This window comes from Carya illinoinensis, chromosome 2, assembly GCF_018687715.1.
Source record: "Carya illinoinensis cultivar Pawnee chromosome 2, C.illinoinensisPawnee_v1, whole genome shotgun sequence".
NCBI classification, from domain to species: Eukaryota; Viridiplantae; Streptophyta; class Magnoliopsida; order Fagales; family Juglandaceae; genus Carya; species Carya illinoinensis.
In genome coordinates, this window is record NC_056753.1 from 37,261,343 (window position 1) to 37,282,434 (window position 21,092).

General features: G+C 33.1%; 1 protein-coding gene across 2 annotated transcripts; it reads right to left on the bottom strand.

The window, feature by feature from the left end:
• Positions 1-13,544: 13,544 nt before the first annotated feature.
• LOC122301559 lies at positions 13,545-20,983 on the bottom strand. Of its 2 annotated transcripts, XM_043112962.1 has the most exons (13): positions 20,846-20,983; positions 20,556-20,720; positions 19,961-20,059; positions 19,692-19,826; positions 19,513-19,581; positions 19,345-19,441; positions 19,133-19,244; positions 18,243-18,441; positions 16,207-16,320; positions 14,847-14,978; positions 14,560-14,640; positions 14,169-14,285; positions 13,545-13,880 (listed from the first exon to the last, which is right to left on the bottom strand). In XM_043112962.1, exons 1-13 carry the CDS (start codon positions 20,954-20,956, stop codon positions 13,794-13,796), a joined length of 1,518 nt encoding a protein of 505 aa, XP_042968896.1. In that variant the 5' UTR covers positions 20,957-20,983; the 3' UTR covers positions 13,545-13,793. The 2 variants fall into 2 exon arrangements, with proteins under 2 accessions (XP_042968896.1, XP_042968897.1); XM_043112963.1 differs by lacking the exons at positions 13,545-13,880; positions 14,169-14,285 and having other exon boundaries at positions 14,588-14,726.
• Positions 20,984-21,092: the final 109 nt, after the last annotated feature.

Below are 21,092 nucleotides of genomic sequence, written 5' to 3' on the forward strand. Positions count from 1 at the left end.
TTCTTTTCCTTTCTTTTCTTTTTCTTTTCTTTTCTCAAAAATTCAACCACAAACAGGAATATTCAATTGTGATAATCAAACAATTGAATTCAAACACATACAAATTGGCAAGGAAATAGAAGGAAATCAATGAAACCCTAGATGGTGCAAATTTTGGCAGCCCTAGGAAAAACGAATTTTTGTGCTTTTTTTTTTTTTTTGGGCAATTCTAGAACATTGAAGCCCTAGAATTAAAAATACAATAAATAAAAAGATAGAATCAGACCTGATTGGAAACCTGGCTCTGATACCAAATGATGTGAACCCCAATCGACTCGCTTTGAGACCCAACAACAATATTAGAAAACAAACCCAAGAACGCCAAACTCAAGTCTATGGATGGAGAATTTGGACCCGTTGAAATCTCGTTCCAAGAACCTAGATTATATTAAAATCTAGACCCAATGAAATCCCGTCTCAAGAACCCAAATTATAAGGAGGAACGCCACAAAGGTTGTGATTTACCTCTGATAAGTTCAAGAGTTCAATTAAGAACACGAGGAGAAAACTCACTCACAATGAAAATTCAATAAAAAATGTCTTCCCTCTCAAATGAGGCTACAAGTGCCTTAAATAAACAATTCCCAAAATCCTAAAGGAATAGTGCCGCGGTACTGTAGCGTGAACAGTGCCACGCTACAGTAACTTCTAAAACCCTAGTTCACATAAATTAATAACTTTCCAAATATGCCCTTGGCCAAAATACAAGGCCTTCCCAAAAACCCTAGTTCATTAGAAATAAGACATATAGGCTAGACATCTCCCAAGCCCAATTATTCTAGAATAATTCCTTTGACTAATAAAATAAGTCATTTCAATGAAATAAATAAGTCCATGGTCTTTAATAACAATCGGCTCAAGTCGTGTCTTCCATAGCTTGGATTAAGTGGATCAAAACTGGTTCTCATTCTTTCAAGCCCATCATGTGTGTTGGGCTCTTGCTAGTTTCATCCCAATTGGATTGCACCAATTCTTGCATTGCTCGCTTAATCTTCGTGGCTCTTAATCTTGTAATTGATCCTTAAGACTTGGTCCACCTTGGGGCCCATCAGTGTTAGGTTTCAACTCAACTTGGATAAACCTCATAAAGGAATGCATTACAACGACATCTTTCTCCATCCTCATCAATGGATCCCCTAAAGGTTTCTTCAAAGCTCAAAGAGGCCTTCGACAAGGTGATCCCATCTCGCCATTCCTCTTCATTTTATGCACAGAGGTTCTCTCAAGACTCTTGGCAAGATCCAAATATACAAGGCAATTGGAAGGTATTAAAATCAGTAAAGACAACTCCTTATTTCTCATCTCCTCTTTGCAGATGATTTAATCATTTTTGGGAATGCAAATGAAAGATCGACAAAGGCCATAGCAAATGCCTTAGAAAAATATCAACAATGGTCAAGTTAATGTATCAACCAGAGCAAATCTTCAATTTACATTACTCAAAATACTAGCCATGTAGCGAGAAGAAAAATTTTGGAGGATTTGTCATACAAAGAATCGTCATAAAAATGAAATATCTGGGAATCCAAACAACTTTCAACCGTTCAAAAAAATAGAACTACAAAGAAAAGATGGAGAAAATTAATAGAAGATTAGAGGGTTGGAAATAAAAAATGCTATCTCAAGCAAGAAGAACGATGCTTATTAGATCAGTAGCAAGCACCATCCCCACTTATCAAATGTTAACGCACTTGCTACCAAAGTCCATCTGTAAGTCTCTGAACAAAAGTTTCAAAAACTTTGGGTGGGGAACTACAAAAGATTAAAAGCATAAAATCTACCTAAAATCATGGAAGTCTATATGCCAACTAAGAAAAGATGGAGGCTTCAGATTACGACAGATGGAAAACGTGAATATAGCTTTACTAGCAAAAAGAGGATGGGAAATGAGTCAACCAAATGATGGTATATGCCACAAGCTACTCTAAAAAAATATCTAAAGTTAAATGCCTTTGTGAACGTAGCTTCCAAGCTCATTGACTCAAGTCTCTGTAAAGGAATTCTGAAAACAAGATCATTGCTAGAAAAATGTATGTGCTTCAATATAACAAATGGTTTATTGGTGAGAGCTTGGTTTAATCCCTGAATTCCGACACTGGAAAACTTCAAATCCATCTCACTCGACCCTCTAGCCAATCTTTCACCAAACCCCATAGTTTCAGATTTGATTAATATGACGAATAGTTCTTGGGATCTTCAAAAAATACAATCCCTATTCCAACATAGCAGTGTCTTAGAAATTCAAAAAATCTCATTGCCCATAACAATACAAAGATCAGATAGCCCCATATGGTCTAAAACTCAAAGTGAAAAATTTTCAGTCAAATCGGCCCACTGTCTTGTATCCAACCTAACAAACACAATCCAAATGGCTATCCCAAATATCTGTTGGAAAGAGATATGGAAATTCAGAATTCATGATCGTCACAAGCTCCATTTATGGAAGATCCTTTGGAATATTCTGCCAACAAGAGAAATATTAAAAAGTTTTATCTCCTCCATTCCATCCATCAACTGTCCAGTTTGCAATGGGAATGAAGAAACTCTTTTGCAACTCTTTATCCAATGCCCCATTACCAGAATCCCTTGGAGCCAAAGTAGGTGGCCACGTAACATCTCTTCATTGGCAATAAACTCCATGCAAGATTGATTTCTCTTCATTCTAAAATCCAGTAAAAAATTAGGACTCAATTCACAATATGAACAGTCCTTTAGAATTTTTGCAATACTGATCCTAGATTTCATCTGATGAATTTGGAATGACACAGTTCATAATAACACGACCCCCTCCCCTAAAAAAGCATCCCAACAGTTGAACTACTCATATTAAGAAAATCTTCAGAAAAATGTTTTAGTTGAGAAATCTTGGGAGAAACCACACCAAAACCAAATATGTATCTCCTTTGATGCAGCTATCAGAATCTCATCCTCTGTCATCTCAATAGTAAGCAGAAATACAAAAGGAGAGATTATAGAAATATGGACTGAAGAAAATCCTACTGTTGAACCCAAGGTTTCAAGTTTTGTGTAATTATATATCTATACATGGATTTTGATGATAACAAATGAATTCAAAGAATAAATGAGTCTCAAGCTCAAGTTGCCTACATGATGGAGTCAAACACATCAAAGAAACAAGCATGAGAAAGAAGAGAATAAGTTTACATTAAAGTCATAGAGTAATGTTGTAAATCTCCTAAAAATTCGAAATTAGGATTAAGACTCAAAATTAATATTTGATCATAAAGTATTAAAATACATTTTCCACATGTGCTCAATGAATATTTTGAAAATTAAATTTGGAAATTTTGAAAGATGATTGATTGTCATCTTTTACATGTGCATTACATGACTAAAGGTTTAAACTTTGAAAATATTAAAAATGATTGATTGTCATCTTTCACATGTGCATGTTTTATTTGAATATTTTTAAAAGTGATTGATGTTTTTTTTTACTTATGCAAAATGTAGATGATTTTGTTTGAAAAATTTGAAAAGTAAAGTGTGCTCCTTTTTTCATATGCAAAAAATAAAAAGATTAGTTTTAAAATATTTGAAAAGTAAAGTGTGCTACTCTTGTCATATGCAAAAAGTAAAAAGATTAGGTTTGAATTTTTTGAAAAGTAAAATGTGCTCCTTTTGTCATATGCCAGAAGTAAAAAATTAGGTTTGAACTTTTTGAAAAATGAATGATGTTATCTTTGACAATTGAAAAAGAACAACCTTTTATTTGAATTTTTTGAAAAAATAAATAATGTTGTCTTTGACATGTGAATATTTTTAAATTTGAATATGAAATCTCATATGCTTATAAATAGATCATTTGAAAACTTCACATTTACAACACTAAGAGCATACAACATTTATTCAAAACTTTCATTCTCTCTTTTCTAATCATTAAGCTTTAATGCTTATTCATTTTGAGAGAAATATAGTTTGCACTATATTATTCTTATTTTACTCATTGATGAGTGTTTTCTGATAACCTACCCACTATCAGCTCTTGTATCAGTTAAAGGGTGTGTATAATTCTTGTGCGTGTAGAAAGTGTTCTACACAGGAAATAGTTGAATCACCACGTGTAAGGTGATTGCAAGTGTAGAGAGTGTTCTACACGGATCCTTTGTAGCGGTGTTATTCAAAGGTGTAATAGGTTTTTATCTCCACCTGAAAGAGGTTGAATAGTAAATTTGGGGATCCTCAAGGGGTAGCTTGAAGCGAGGATGTAGGCAGTGGGGCCGAACCTCGTTAACATACTGAGTTTACTTCTCTCTTACCCTTACTCTTTATATTTATTGTTGTTTCGTATTTAGTTTATATTTTATATTGTATATTTGATTTATAATTGTTATTTTTTTTTAAATACAACTCAATTCACTCCCCTCTTGTGTTAGTCATCTGGACAACAATTGGTATCAGAGCTAAAAGCTCTAGATTAACTATCTTTTGAATTAAGATCTTATGGCTAACATTACAGCTTCATTTGGTGAAAGTCAATCTAGCAGTCGGCCTCTACTCTTTTGCGGAGACAATTACTCATTTTGAAAAGTTAGAATGTGAATATTCCTTCAGGCTCAAGGTTGAGAAATCTGAAAATGCATTGTAAATGAACCTTATATTCCAACAAAAGTGGTTGATGGAGTAAAGGTCAAAAAGGAAGAAGAAGAGTTTGATCGTGAAGACGATAGACTTTATACTTTGAATTTAATTGCTATAAATTTATTATTTAATGCTCTCAATGGAAATGAGTTTAATAGAATAACGATTTGCGCTATGGCAAAAGAAATTTTGGATAACTTGGAAGTTAATTATGAAAGAATTTCGCAAGTCAAGGAATCAAAAATTTATATTCTTACTTATGAATATGAAATGTTTAAGATGAATGATGATGAATTTATTTCTAATATGCACACTCGTTTTACTAATATCATAAACAGCTTGACAGCTCTTAGCAAAGTTTATTCCAAGGAGGAGATAGTAAGAAAAATTCTCAACTCTCTATTAAAACGCTGGGAATAAAAAGTGACAGCTATTTTTGAAGTTAGAGATCTCAAGAAGCTCGAAATGAATGAACTCATTGGGTCACTTATCACCCATGAGTATACATTGAAAAAAGGAGAAGAAGAAAGAAAGTTAACGAAAAGCTTAGCACTTAAAGCTATTTCTCATAAAAGTGAAAGTGATGAAAATGAGGAAAATGATGACAAAGATGAAAAAGTTGCGATGATAACAAGAAGAATTCAGAGGTTCTTAAAGAAAAATAAAACTCTTCCGAGGAAATCTTTCAAAAAATTTTCCAAGAAAGATTCAGCTAAAAATGATACTTTAATTTGTTATAAATGCAATAAACGTGGTCATATCAAACCAGATTGTCCTCTGCTAAAGAAAGATCGAAACAAGGGCAAGAAATCAATGAAAGGTACATGAGATGATGATTCAAATAGCTCAGATAGTGAAGCAAGCAATGGAGAATCAGCAAATTTTTATCTTATGGCTAAAGATGACATTGAAGTAACAAATCTTGATAATATTGAAGATCCTTCATATGAAGAATTGCAAAATGTTTTAGAAGAGGTACATGAGCAACTTGAAAAATTGGGTATCAAGTATACTGTTTTGAAAAAGAAAAATTCTTCTTTAACAAATGAAATTGATATTTTAAAAAAAGAAATATCGTTTTAAAAGATGAAAATCTTGAGTTGAAGAAGAAAAAAATTGATTTAGAAAATATTGTTGAAAACTTTACGAATGGAAAAAGAAATTTTGAAAAATTTCTTGGTAGTCAAATATGTGTTTTTGACAAGGCAGTCTTGAGATATATGTCAAAACAAAAATATAAACCTTATAAAAACTTCTTTGATAATCCTTCTACATCAAAATTCAATATTCAAAATTCTTTTTATAAAAATAATTTTGTCAAAAAAAGATATTATTATAATCACTCAAGTTCTTCATATATACCACATGCTATTTATAATTTTTGTAATAGAAATGGTCATAATTATCATGCTTGTCCTATTAGAAGAAAGCATACAATGACTATTAGGCCCATATAGGTACTTAAAAATCTTGTTTATTCTAATACTAATAAATAAAGGACTCAAAGAACTTGGGTACAAAAAAAAATCATTTTAATTGTTTTTATAGGTATGCATGAAGTCCTCCACAAACAAAAACAAATGGTTTTTAGATAGTGGATGTTCAATACACTTGACGGGAGACAAGACTAAGTTCTTTGATCTTAGATCTAAAGAAGAAGGACACGTGACATTTAGATACAACTTGAAAGGAAAAATCGTGGGAATAGGTAAAATTGGTAATGAATCTTCTCTCATAATTGAAGATGTTCTACTTGTTGAGGGTTTAAAATATAATCTTTTGAGCATAAGTCAATTATGTGATAAATAATTTACAGTTACTTTCAAAATGGATAAATGCATTATTTTGAATGATCATGATTGTAATATTGGTTTTATTGCTTTTAGAAGCAATAATGTTTATACAATTGATTTTGAAGAAATTATCTCACAAGATGCTATTTGTTTTTCAGCTCAAAATGAAACTAGTTGGCTATGGCATAGAAGACTAGGTCATGCCAACAAGGAACTTATTTCCAAACTTTTTAAAAAATGATCTTATAAGAGGTTTACCAAAAAAATTTTTTTTAAAGACAAAATTTGTAATGCATGCCAATTTGGTAAACAAACAAAAATTTCTTTTAAAAACACAAAACATATTTTCACTACTACACCATTGCAACTGATACATATGAATCTTTTTGGACCAAATAGAGTTGCAAGTTTAGGAGGAAAATATTATGCATTTGTTATTGTTAATGATTTCTCTAGATATATTTGAGTTATCTTTCTTGCTCATAAAGATGAGATACATAATACTTTTACCAAGTTATGCAAGAGAATTCAAAATGAAAATGGCTATACTATTTCAAGTATCCGAAATGATATGGGAAAAAAATTTGTTAATAAAAATATTGAAACATTTTGTGATAAAATGGTTTTGTGCATAATTTTTCTGCTTCTTGAACTCCTCAACAAAATGGGATAGTAGAGAGGAAGAATAAATCTCTTCAAGAGATGGCAAGAACAATGTTCAATGAAAACAACTTGCCTAGTTATTTTTGGGCCGAAACGGTAAGTACTGTATGTTATGTTATAAATAGAGTTATGCTAAGATTTAAGTTAGATAAAAGCCTTTATGAGCTTTGGAATGAGAAAAAGCCCAACATTGATTACTTTCATGTATTTGGATGTAAATGTTTTATTTTGAATGACAGAGATAATTTAGGCAAGTTTGATGCAAAATCTGATGAAAGTATCTTTTTTGAATATTCTACTAATATTAAAACTTATAAAGTATTCAATAAAAAGATTTTGACTGTACAAGAATCTATGCATATAATATTTGATAAATCTAATCTCTACTCTCCAAGAAATCTATTGATGAAAAAACAGGAGGTATAAATAATATGGAAAGTCTTAATCTCAACAAAGAGAACACAATAGAGGAAATTTAACATGGAACCATCAGGAAAGATCATCAAAATTTAATACAAGATGCAACCAGACAGTGAAAATTTGTGAAAGATCATCCAGTGAAACAAATTTTGGAAAAATCTTCATGAGATGTAAGTACTCGATCATCTCTTAGAAATATTTGTGTTGAACTCAAGGTTTCAAGTTTCATATGATTATAAATCCACACATGGATTTTGATAATAACAAATAAATTCAAAGAATAAAAGAGTTTCAAACTCAAGTTGTCCACATAATGAAGTCAACCACATCAAAGAACCAAGCATGAGCAAGAAGGAAACAAGTTCACATTAAAGTCATAGAGTAATGTTGTAAATCTCTTAAAATTCGAAATTAGGATTAATGCTCAAAATTAATATTTTATCATAAAGCATTAAAATACATTTTCCACATGTGCATGAGTATTTTTGAAAATTAAATTTGAAAATTTTGAAAGATGATTGATTGTCATCTTTTACATGTGCATGCCTTGATTAAAGGGTTGAATTTTGAAAATATTAAAGATGATTGATTGTCATCTTTTACATGTGCATGCCTTGATTAAACGGTTGAATTTTGAAAATATTAAAGATGATTGATTGTCATCTTTCACATGTGCATGTTTTATTTGAATATTTTCAAAAGTGATTGATGCTTTTTTAGACTTACACAAAAGGTAGATGATTTTGTTTGAAAAATTTGAAAAGTAAAGTGTGCTCCTTTTGTCATATACAAAAAGTAAAAGATTAGGTTTGAATTTTTTGAAAAAGAAAGTGTGCTCCTTTTGTCATATACAAAAAGTAAAAGATTAGGTTTGAATTTTTTTGGAAAGGAAAGTGTGCTCCTTTTGTCATATGCCAAAAGTAAAATATTAGATTTGATTTTTTTGAAAAAGTGAATGATGTTGTCTTTGACAATTGAAAAAGAAGAACATTTTATTTGAATTTTTTGAAAAAGTGAATGATGTTGTTTTTGACATGTGAATCTTTTTTAATTTGAATATGAAGTCTCATATGCCTATAAATAGATCATTTGAGAGCTTCACATTCACAACACCAAGAGCATACAACATTCATTCAAAGCTTTATTCTCTCTTCTCTAAGCATTGAGCCTTAATCCTTGTTCATTTTGAGAGATATAGTTTACGCTGTATTGTTCTTATTTCACTCATTGATGAGTGTTTTCTAATAACCTACCCACTATCAGCTCTTGTATCAGGAAAATGGTGTGTATAACCTTTGTGCATGTAGAAAGTATTCTACACGGGGAATAGTTGAATCACCACGTGTAAGGTGATTGCAAGTGTAGAGGGTGTTCTATACGGATCCTTTGTAGCGGTGTTGTTCAAAGGTGTAATAGGTTTCTATCTCCACCTGAAGGAGGTTGAATAGTGAATTTGGGAATCCTCAAGGGGTAGCTTGAGACGAGGACGTAGGCAGTGAGGTCAAACCTCGTTAACATAATGGGTTTGCTTCTCTCTTACCCTTACTCTTTATATTTATTGTTATTTCATATTTTGTTTATATTTTATATTATATATTTGATTTATAATTGTTATTTTTTTAATACAACTCAATTCACCCCCCTTCTTGTGTTAGTCATCTGGGCAACAATTTGCAATTATACTATTCTTCTATCTCAGATTGAACCTAAAAATATTGATGAAATATTTCTTGATGAATCTTGGATTCTAGCTATGCAAGAAGAGTTGAATCAATTTGAAAGAAATGATATTTGGACACTTATTCCTATACCCAAAAATCATACTATTATTGGAATAAAATGGATTTTTAGAAACAAGAAAGATGAGTCCGAAATCATTACTAGAAATAAGGCTCAATTTGTAGTCCAAGGTTTCAATCAAGAAGAAGGAATTGATTATGATGAGACATATATACCAGTCGCAAGATTAGAAGCTATTCGAATGCTACTTGCATATGCTTGTTATAAAAATTTCAAACTTTTTTAAATGGATGTTAAAAGTGCTTTCTTAAATAGTTTTATAAATGAAGAGGTATATGTTGAACAACTTTCAGGTTTTGAAAAATCATATTCTCCAAATCATGTTTTGTTTTCAAACTCACAAAAGCACTATATGGATTCAAACAATCTCCTAGAGCTTGGTACGAGAGATTCAGTGGTTTTTTGATTGAAAAAAGTTTTTTAAGAGGAAAAATCGCCACAACTCTTTTCATTAAATATGAAAATGATGATATTCTTTTGATTCAGATTTATGTTGATGATATAATATTCGGTACTATTAATGAAAATATGTGTCAAGTTTTTGCTAAGACTATGCAGGAAGAATTTCAAATGAGCATGATGGGAGAACTTACATTCTTTCTCGGATTGCAAATTAAGCAAGCAAAAAGTGGGACATTCATCAATCAATCAAAATATATTAATGAATTACTGAAAAAATTTGGGATGGAAGGTGTTAAGGAAATTGGAACACCAATGAGCCCATCAACTAAACTTGATAAAGATGAAACCAGTAAGTCAATTGACTCAAAGGTATATCGAGGTATGATTGATAGCTTATTATATTTGACAACCAGTATACCAGATATTATGTTTAGTGTGTGCTTATATGCACGCTTTCAATCATCTCCAAAAGAATCACATTTAATTGTAGTTAAGCGCATTCTTAGATATCTTTGTGGTATAATTAACTTAGGGTTATGATATCCTAAGCACACATCTTTCGATCTAATCAGCTACACAGATGCTGATTGTAAAATAGATCGAAAAAGCACTAGTGGAGTATGCAATTTCTTAGGTCATACACTAGTTTCCTGATTTAGTAAAAAATAAAATTTTGTTACACTATCTAGTGCTGAGACAGAATATGTTGCTGTGGGTAGTTGTTGTGCTCAAGTTCTTTACATGAAGCAACAACTTGAAGATTTTAAACTCATGTATAATCACATTCTAATCAAATATGATAATACAAGTGCTATAAATTTATCAAAGAACCCGATACAACATTCTAGAATTAAGCATATGGAAATAAGATATCATTTTCTTCGAGATCATTTACAAAAAGACGATATAATACTAGAGTTTACAAACACACATAATCAATTAGCAGATTTTTTTACAAAACTTTTACCAGAAGATAGATTATGTATGATTAGAAGAGAAATATGTATGATGCATGTTATAAATATCTCTTAAAAGATAGACCAAAGTCAATAAAAATAGAGAGAGATTTTTTAAATACTTTTACATAAACTTGAGATTCTTATCCTCATGTTTGAGATACTCATTCTCTTCATACAATATCATGTCATTCTTATCCATGGGAACTGACAAGCGGAATGAAGAATCTAAGAGAGATTTCAACTATTTATTCTTTTGCTGAATGATTCATTCCCTTGTGTGAGACTCTTGAACAATTTGTTGAAGTATAACAATTTGTTTTTTGAACTTTTCAACTTCATGATTTCTGACTTGTAGCCGTTGGGAAAAAACAATAATATAGGAAGAGTAGTGAGTCCCAAGACTCACCAAGTCATAGATAGTATTGGAGTCTGACTTATTAACCAAATTATTATTTTCTTACTGCAACATGGCACTAATGGAAGCTACAAAGGACAGGAGGTTGAGGTGTAGAATACTTAATGAATGGATCTAGAGAAATGTTAGAAGAATGAACCATTAAGAAAAGAATTAAAAGCTTAAAGTGAAAATGTTGAAAGAATGCAGATGAGTTATAGAGATGAGAAGAAACAGATTGGATGACCTTTAAAACTGATTTTATAGATATAGCATAAAGAACAAGACAAGCTATCATCCAAGTCAAGGAGCAATGTGATTTTTTTTTACCGATTGGTGAAAATGACATTTTTTTAGAAACTCGGAGTCCTCAATCTAGTTTGTCAATAATATCAAGCGATTTTTTTCAAATCTCCAGCCACACTTGTCGGGTCATGGACGGATCCATTTTTTCAACTATCTACAGTTTCTATTAACGTACCATTTTCTTCAGTCCATTTACTTGTTTCGAATCATTTTTAATGATGCCAAAAGGGGGAGAAGTGTTAGACTAGAACATTAACATTGTTTGAATTGCTAAACTTTTTATATATGTTTGAAATTATATTCATACTTTTACTTGAAAAACTAACGCGCATTATCATGGAGAGTTTAAGTATTAATACAGGTTTCAGGTTCTATCAAGTATTTATCATCATAAAAAAGGGAGAGATTGTTGAACTCAAGGTTTTAAGTTTTGTGTAATTATATATCTTCACATAGATTTTGATGATAATAAATGAATTCAAAGAATAAAGGAGTTTCAATCTCAAGTTGTCTACACAATAGAGTCAAGCACATTAAGGAAATAAGTATGAGCAAGAAGGGAACAAATTCACATTAAAATCATAGAGTAATGTTATAAATCTCTTAAAAATTCAAAATTAGGATTAAAACTCAAAATTAATATTTTATCATAAAGTATTAAAATACATTTTCCACATGTGCATGAATATTTTAAAAATTAAATTTAAAAATTTTGAAAGATGATTGATTGTTGATTGATTGTAATTTTTTTATATGTGTATTACATGATTAAAGGTTTGAACTTTGAAAATATTAAAAATGATTAATTGTCATATTTCACATGTGCATATTTTATTTGAATATTTTCAAAAATGATTGATATTTTTTTTACTTATGCAAAAGGTAGATGATTTTGTTTGAAAATTTTGAAAAGTAAAGTGTGCTCCTTTTGTTATATGCAAAAAGTAAAAAGATTAGATTTGAAATATTTGAAAAGTAAAGTGTGCTCCTTTTATCATATACAAAAAGTAAAAAGATTAGGTTTGAATTTTTTGAAAAATGAATGATGTTGTCTTTGACAATTGAAAAATAAGAACCTTTTATTTGAATTTTTTGAAAAAGTGAATGATGTTTTTGACATGTGAATTTTTTTAAATTTGAATATGAAGTCTCATATGCCTATAAATAGATCATTTGAGGGCTTCACATTTACAACACCAAGAGCATACAACATTCATTTAAAGCTTTCATTCTCTCTTCTCTAAGCATTGAGGCTTAATCCTTATTCATTTTGAGGGAAATATAGTTTGCGCTATATTGTTCTTATTTCACTCATTGATGAGTATTTTCTGATAACCTACCCACTATCAGCTCTTGTATCAGTTAAAGGGTGTGTATAACCCTTGTGTGTGTAGAAAATGTTTTACACAGGAAATAGTTGAATCACCACGTGTAAGATGATTACAAGTGTAGAGGGTGTTCTACACGGATCCTTTGTAGCGGTATTATTCAAAGGTATAATAGGTTTCTATCTCCACCTGAAAGAGGTTGAATAGTGAATTTGGAGATCCTCAAGGGATAATTTGAGGCGAAGACGTAGGCAATGAGGTTGAACCTCATTAATATACTGATTTTGCTTCTCTCTTACCCTTACTCTTTATATTTATTGCTATTTCGTATTTAGTTTATATTTTATATTGTATATTTGATTTATAATTATTATTTTTTTACATGCAACTCAATTCGTCCCCCCTCTTGTATTAGTCATCTGGTCAACACCTATTACAACCCTGGTGATTGCAGAAGCTTTAGCAGCAAAACTGGCTCTCAAAATTACGGAACATCTTCTATATCCAATCATCCTCCTAGTGGGAGACTCCCAATTAGTCATTTCATCCATTTCAAGAGAAGAAAATGTTTGGCAGATCACACTGATAACGAAAGACATACCAAACTCATTGAAATCCCACAAAGATCGAAGCTTCAAAAAAATTAATAGATTTCAAAATCGATTCGCACACTCAGTGACGCAATGGTGGCCGCTACAAACTTAATGTTTTGTAGCATTCCATTAAAAATTATTCCTAATAATATTCTGTATATTGATAGTGTGAAAGACCCTCTTTAATTTCTATAAAACTCAATACAAGCTTGATTAGAGAGAGAGAAGAAAAAAGAAAAAAAAGAGAGTTATGCATCAAATGAAAAGTGCGTTAGATGGTTGAAATGAGCAATGAGGTAAAATGCATCACATGTATGGGAGCGGCCACTGGCTACACGCTCTTTTTGTGCCTCATCCATGATGAATGAACGACTGTCAATGACTCAATATTATCGCGGAAAAAGAAAAAGGCTACACCAATAAAGTACCAAGACTTTTAAGACTGATAATTTCATCCTATATTCTGCAACAAATACATATTTTATCCTCGCAAAATTTTAGGAAGTAGAAAATGCCTGGAGCTTTGAAAGCTGAGCTTGGCGGCGCCCTAAATGGAATGCCGTAGCTATCCACAATATACAGACCTGGTGTAGTCGAGGAAAGAAAAAAAATCATACAGCCGTTTTTCTTGGTGGAAACAAATAGTCAAGGAAAAAAAAATGCATTATAGATAAAGGGTGCCAGACAAGTAGTGCCTAGAGTAGGGAATGACGCCGTTCAGTAAGAAAAAACAAGGTCAAAGCAGAGTAATAAGTGCAGGTCTCTTGTATCAGTACCAATCAATAAGAGTTTCTTTCATCCGAACCTAAAAGCAAGAGGAGGAATAAAATAGAAGAACAAAAAAAAAAAAGTAAATTTAGGTATATACATACGGGCAGAGCGTAGATTGAGACACTTGATGTTCTGCCACTGAGAGAGCCAAAAAGTAGCTTGTACATCCCTGCTGCTGTAGCATCTCCAAGTCTTTGAATGAACACATCTATGCATAACTGCAGGATCATGAAATCAGGGAGTATTTTGATGTGTTCTATTATTGAACTTATTAGTGTATGTCACCCAATTAATGCCGTAGAAAACACCCAGGGAAACACGAGTATGTGCGAGCAAGTGTATACATATTGCTTGAGATCAATGCCCCATCTTAACTTCAGGAAACTCCAACTTTAAATTCTATATTTTCAAATTCTAACATTCACAACAAACTGCAAGTGAATTTGTAAGCAGGAAATCAAAACAAAATCCCAAAAGCAAAGGTGGACGTACCTTGGCTTTGTATTTTTCATCCTGTGAGACAACAGTGAATAGAAGCTCTCTTCCAGGCCTGGTCACAACATAAGTAACAACCTGCATAGTAAACCAGTTGCAACTTGTAAAACCCACTTCACAATCTTATATTGACCTTCAACTTCGGCCGTCTTTCTTGAGTTCCCCTTCACAAAATTACAAATGCGAAGGAATCTAATCATTTATAGAAAAAAAAATGAGACTGCATGATGAGAAAAACATGGTCTAAGTTGAACGACAGAGAACTGGCATATATAGAAACAAACCTTTCGCAAGGTCTCAGAAACAGCAACAGCTACCCAACCTGGCCAAATGGCAATAGCAATCAAATTTGAGAAGGCAACAAACGGAGCAGCACAAATAGCTGTGGTAACCCCGGCAGTTGTAAGAATGCGACCCTGTACTTGACAAGGAAAGGGAAGACAAAACACGAAGTTACAAAACTGAAAAACATCAATTCCATTACCTTGCAGGATATATACACTGCATAGATATCATTTATTGTTACCCAATATTTTTTATAAGTACATCGTCCTAATATTACTTAGAATAATCTCCTTTCTGGCCTTTAAAAAGGTATTCCAAATTTTTTGGTTGATTAGGCGGACACCCTCCTTATCTGATTTTTTTCAAGATGCCCAAAAATGCACATCTATTCATCAGTCTGGAAATATGCTTAAGAAGCACCATTGACTAATATATTTAATACCTATTATTAAGTTAATCTGAACATGACAAAATGAGTTTTGAATAAACAGCAATAACTATAACCTTAGAAAATTTGCTCATAGAAAATTTGCTCATGCTTAATTATGCTTATGTTCATTCCAGTTAATTGCTAAGGAAGTGGATGCATGAAACTGACTAAATTTCCAAGAGCACTGTCCATCTCCCATGGTTAAAATTCTTGATTTCAGACTAAAGTCAAAAATGGAAATCCAAAACTATGAGAAGGGACTCAACAGAGTATAGTTACCATCTAGATTTCACCATATGCCCTCAATCCCACTCCATGATACCAGCCAAAAGAAGCCGAGAGAGAGAGAGAGAGAGAGAGAGAGAGAGAGAGAGAGAGAGAGAGAGAGAGAGAGAGAGAGAGAGAGCAATTGCCTTTTTGGAGGCTTACCGCAAAGATTGCTTGATATATGTCTGCCAGCTGCCACCAATACATGTTATTTCAGGCATATATCATGCAACCTCTGCCCAAATGAGATCTTTTAAGGGTGTTTTTTTTAAAAATAAAAATAAAAATAAAAATGAGTTAGGCCACGTTTGGTTGTATAGATGAGATGATATGAGATGTTTTTTTAGAAGTTGAATAAAATATTGTTCTGGAATTTGAAAAAGTTGAATTATTTATTATATTTTGTGTGGGAATTTGTGAAAGTTGTAATGATGAGATGAGATGTTTTGGGTAACCCAACAGGGCCTAAATCTTTTGAGGGTAACAATTGCTATTCGTTTCAGGATTAAAGCCAGTAACCTTACAATCATCTACATGCATGAAACTTACTTTCAGGCATGCACTCTTAAGGAGGCAAGGATTTAAGAAAACTCCCTAAACAGCATTTTCTTTGTTGTAACAACATGAAATATCAGCATATAGGCTACAGAGACATTGCATACCGTTAAGGTAAGTTGTCCAGCAAGAATAAAAATCGCAATGAAGCTATTTATCTGAGCAAACAATCTTCTTCTGCCAATGGAGCTGGTAACAGTTGCAGCAATTACACTCACTTTCTGCAGTGCAGGAAAAGGTGGAAACTGAGCATACTGAAACATGTCTAGTCCACAGGAACAAAGATGATAGAATATATCATGCACAGAACTCAACTCAGTAGTAATTACGCACTGGAAATCCTGACGTGGCAGGAAGCCCCAAGCAGATGAGCTTCTATAAGGTGTTGGTCGCTTGTGCATAAAGTCTTTAAAGTGTATCCAGAAAAAGTAGAAATTCTTCTAACAAATGATATATCTTTTACATTTTTTGGGAGTTAGTATCAATTATAAAGAATATATTCGACAAAATTTATCAATTTATCTAAATGGAATTGAGAATATATTAATCTGTTCAGTCCCAGAAAGAAAGAGTGGAAACAGAGTTTGCTTGAAATTACTTTTTTTCTTTTTTGATAAGTAACAAAGACAATTTTATTCATCAAATGAAATAGGTGAAGCCTGTGTACACAAGAAGCATACAAAAGAAACACCTAATTACATTCTAGAATCAGAAAACGAAAACAACAATTCATTAGCAGACCCTTCATTAAGCACAATAGCTGAAAACTACTGAAGTAGGGAACACAAAAACTTTCCAGATTTCCTCTGCAGTACGTTCCTTAAGCACCGCTCATTCCTTTCCCACCAAATACACCACATAAGACACAAAGGAACCATCTTCCACGCAGCAGCCACTTGAGTGTAACTATGAAGCCCATTCCAACACGCAAGTAAATCCACTACCTTCATAGGCATAACCCAAGTCAGCCTAGCTCTACAAAAAAGGCCATCCCACAATGCCTTAGCCACCTCACAAAGTGGAAGCAAATGATCCACTGATTCGCCATGTTTCTTACACAAGAAGCACCACTCCATAACAACCAAGCCCCGCTTCCTCAAATTGCTGATCGTTATTTTTTTCTATTAGTAAGTAAGAATTTTATTTTATTTTTCCTATTAGTAAATAAGAATTTTAGTGTTTGCTTGACATTACTGAATATTTCTTCTTTTTTTTTCTTTTTCTTTTTATAGGTAATAAGAGATTTTATTCCAAGTAAATAGGCATAGCCCAAGTACACAGGAAGTATACAAGAGAATACACCTAAATACAAGCTAAAACAAAATAGAACTAAAATAAGGCATTACAAATATTCATATCCCTCACTAGATTGTTCACCCATAAAATTATAGTGCTAAAGAAAAAATCCCTAAATTCCCCCATTGTGCATTTACAATCTTCGAAACACCTCCCATTCTCTCAAGCCATAAACACCAAAACAAACATGAAGGAATCATCCTCCATTCAGCTGTATTGCCTCTACATCCCATTGCACCTTGCCAGCTAGCCAAGAAATCCACCACATGAAAAGGCATCACCCAAGCAATGCCTACCCTTGCAAATAACTCATTCCACGAGACAGTCACCATTTTGCAATGAAGAATCAGGTGGTTAACAGATTTTCCATCGTTTTTTCACATGAAACACCAATCCATCACATATAAACCCCTTTTCCTCAAATTATCAGTAGTTAAAACTTTCTCCAGCGACACCAACCAGCAAAAAAATGCAACTTTACTGGGCACTCTAGCTTTCCAAATGCATTTCCAGGGATATGTAATATTACCATGACTATTTAACACATTGTACTAGGATTTCACAGAGAATCTGGACTTGTTATCATGAACCCACTGCATCCTATCCTCCCTGATCTGATCAATCTTCAAATCATATAGAGTTTTACATAGAAATCAGCAGCTTCACTCACTTCCCACTGCATGCAACTGAATATTTCTGTAGCAGTTTCCTTTGCCTTTCATAGTTTTTCCTTAGAACTGGAGGGTGGTAAAGATGGTATGATAAAAAGATTATTGTACTCAAGCTTTATAGTCATATCATACAACATATACTAAAAGTACATTTCTTGGAAAAAGGATCATCTTACTTGGAAATAAAAGAATGAGGAGACAACTGCACTCAGCCACAGAAACAAAGACACATACAGTAAGTATGTTGACGACATTATAAGCTGGAGTCCATCTAAAACAGCCCAAAGCTGAGACTTTGACGACTTATGAGAACAATAGTTCAGGGCATGCACAGTATGAGCATCAGCCTCACTTTGTTGATCAGGATCAGCTTCTCTAAAAAAAATACAAAACTGGGTTAAGAAGTATCAGATTTAGCCCCTAATCCCTGATCTCACTCGCGGTTCTTTTGATAAAAAGATCAATCCTCAGCTCTCTTGAGCAATTTTTTCAAAACGTAACAGTATACACTATACAGCTACTGAGTTTAATTTTTTTTTTCTTTTTTTTTGGTTTTTTTTTGGGGGGGAGGGGTTAAATTTTCTTACTATCAGCATACAACCATGAAGATCACTTTGGTGATTTTCAAAGTTTGAAGCAAACCAAACCAGAGATATATTCATATCATATTTCAAAATCTCAGCAATTTTTTACTCATTGGCTCATTTCTTCATGATAAAATCTGCTACATATCAAGTTGACAACAATAGTAAACACCTGACATGCAATCAAAATACATGAAAACATAGGACCTTAAGGTTTTACCATGAATATATCCATCCATGACAACAGCAGGATACAGAGACTTGTTTGCAGTTCCTAAACTGTTTAGTTATACCACGCAACATCAAAATAGAGTCAATGCATTGAAGATCAGTACTGAACACCATTGACGTTCGAACGGAATCAACGAACAGGCCATGGGAAAAAAATGAATATGACCTTGAGAGTTTCACCATTATCTCCAAGTTCCCCTAAAGCAATTTTATAGCAACTGGTACATATAAAAATTTGAAATATGGCTGACCTGATGGGAGATAATTCCTTGGGGAGATGGGAGTCACAGGATGCATCCTGATTTATCCCTTTTGCTGACTGCGCAGCAAATTCCATTAACAAAGCAGCAAATATGAGTAGAACTGCAACACATCAATCCGTGGGTTAGAAACCAACCAAAAAAAAAGAACACCAGCAAGAAAACAATTTACAATTTCCAAGCAACGGAACAAGAAAACATACATGGCCCCAACCATGCCATTCCTGTGGCAAATAATGATCCAAATAGCTGGCCAAGTGTGGCACCAGCACCAATGAACCCAAACAATCTTGAACCTGACTGAAAACAACACAAGTCATACATGTGCCAAAATCTATACTTGTAATCAGGGACATGTGCAGGAAACAGACCTCACTGTCCATCACATCAATTACTCTTGCCCAAGTTGAAGAAATTGTAATTAGATTGAGCAGAGCAACCTTCAAAGAAGCAAAAATTCCTATCACAACCCAAATTTTGGAAATTCTCAATTATAAATAGTAGTTAAAAAGTATTTGACAGTAAAAAAAATGTCCTGACAATTTCATACCCAAAGGAAAAATCCAATTCTCACTAACATATAAAACCATCCATGGTTTTCCCAATCTGCAGAATATGTAGAACTGGATTGGTTCTTATCACCCTTCTGATCCTCTTTTGAAGAGGAGGATGTAGTTATTGAACCCTATATATGAAAAAACCGACAGGATTAGTGTAAGATGAATTTGGAGTAAAACTTATAAAAAAAAAAAGATGAATTTGGAGTAATAAATAGCCTGAATAAAAAACAATTATCTAATCAAAAGATTCTCGTTTTACCTTCAATATGGACGATGTATATCCAGTCGACGAGAAAAGCCACAGAATGAAAAATAAAACAAGTGATACACAGAAAAACCTGTGTATCAAAACCAAAGCCTGGAATTTCAAGAAGCACTATTACTGGATGACATATAAAAGAACAAAACTAAAAATTAGACAAAAGGGGCCATCTACAGACATTAAAATTATATGTTTCCATTTCTATTAAGAGTACAAATCATTAATTCAGAAAGAAATATCATTTTAGATTTTGAAGTTATAATTATTATAGAACACCAAATATTATATCCTTCATCATCATCATCATCAATCTCGGGATAATCAATCCACATCTCGCATGCATGCACCCATATCATTTGAGATTTTTTTTTCTAAGTAAACCACATCGTATGAATTGCAGAAAAAGATATATAGAACCACGTAATTAATCCCAAACTGAAACTGAAGCCAAACATTCTAAGGTTTGTTATGTAACTCCACCCAGAATTTATGCCAAAAACATTGGTGGGTTAATTGAAAAACCAAGCCAAGAAAGTCCTACACCCGTAAAAACCGAGTCTGGGAACCTCATATACAGTGAATTGATACATACCTTCCCTTTGGTAAGATGAGGCAGAGAGAAAACCAGAGTGGAAAGAGGCGCAGCAATCAAAGTGAGCGCTAAGGAACCCAAAAAGAGACCTGGCAGGTTCGATAGGCCCAAGGAGATGGCCGCCTCATCCCGCAACGGAAGCACCACGAAGTAGGCGCTCAAGATCTAGAGGTTGAAAAAAAATAAAAATAAATAAAGAACTTGAGCCGAAAACAACGACAACCCAGAGCCAGAGGAGTGAAAATGAAGCTAAGAAATAGGAGAGTATTAGAGTGGTGTAGGGGCTTTACGAAGAAGAAGCAGGAGGAGGAGTGGAGCAGCGCAGACGTCTCGTGAGGGTGCACCGTAACGAAGGTGGAGATGATCGCATCCAAACGAGGTTTGCTTATTATGTTGAGCATCGCGCTTTTGAATGTCGCGTAGCTCTGGCCTACAATAATCGAATCCACTAGAAAGACTGCCAGGACAGAGGAGTAGAGGACTCTCAGTCACAGTTGTATATCTCGCAGGTCCAGATGTCGAAGGGCCTTGGTTCCT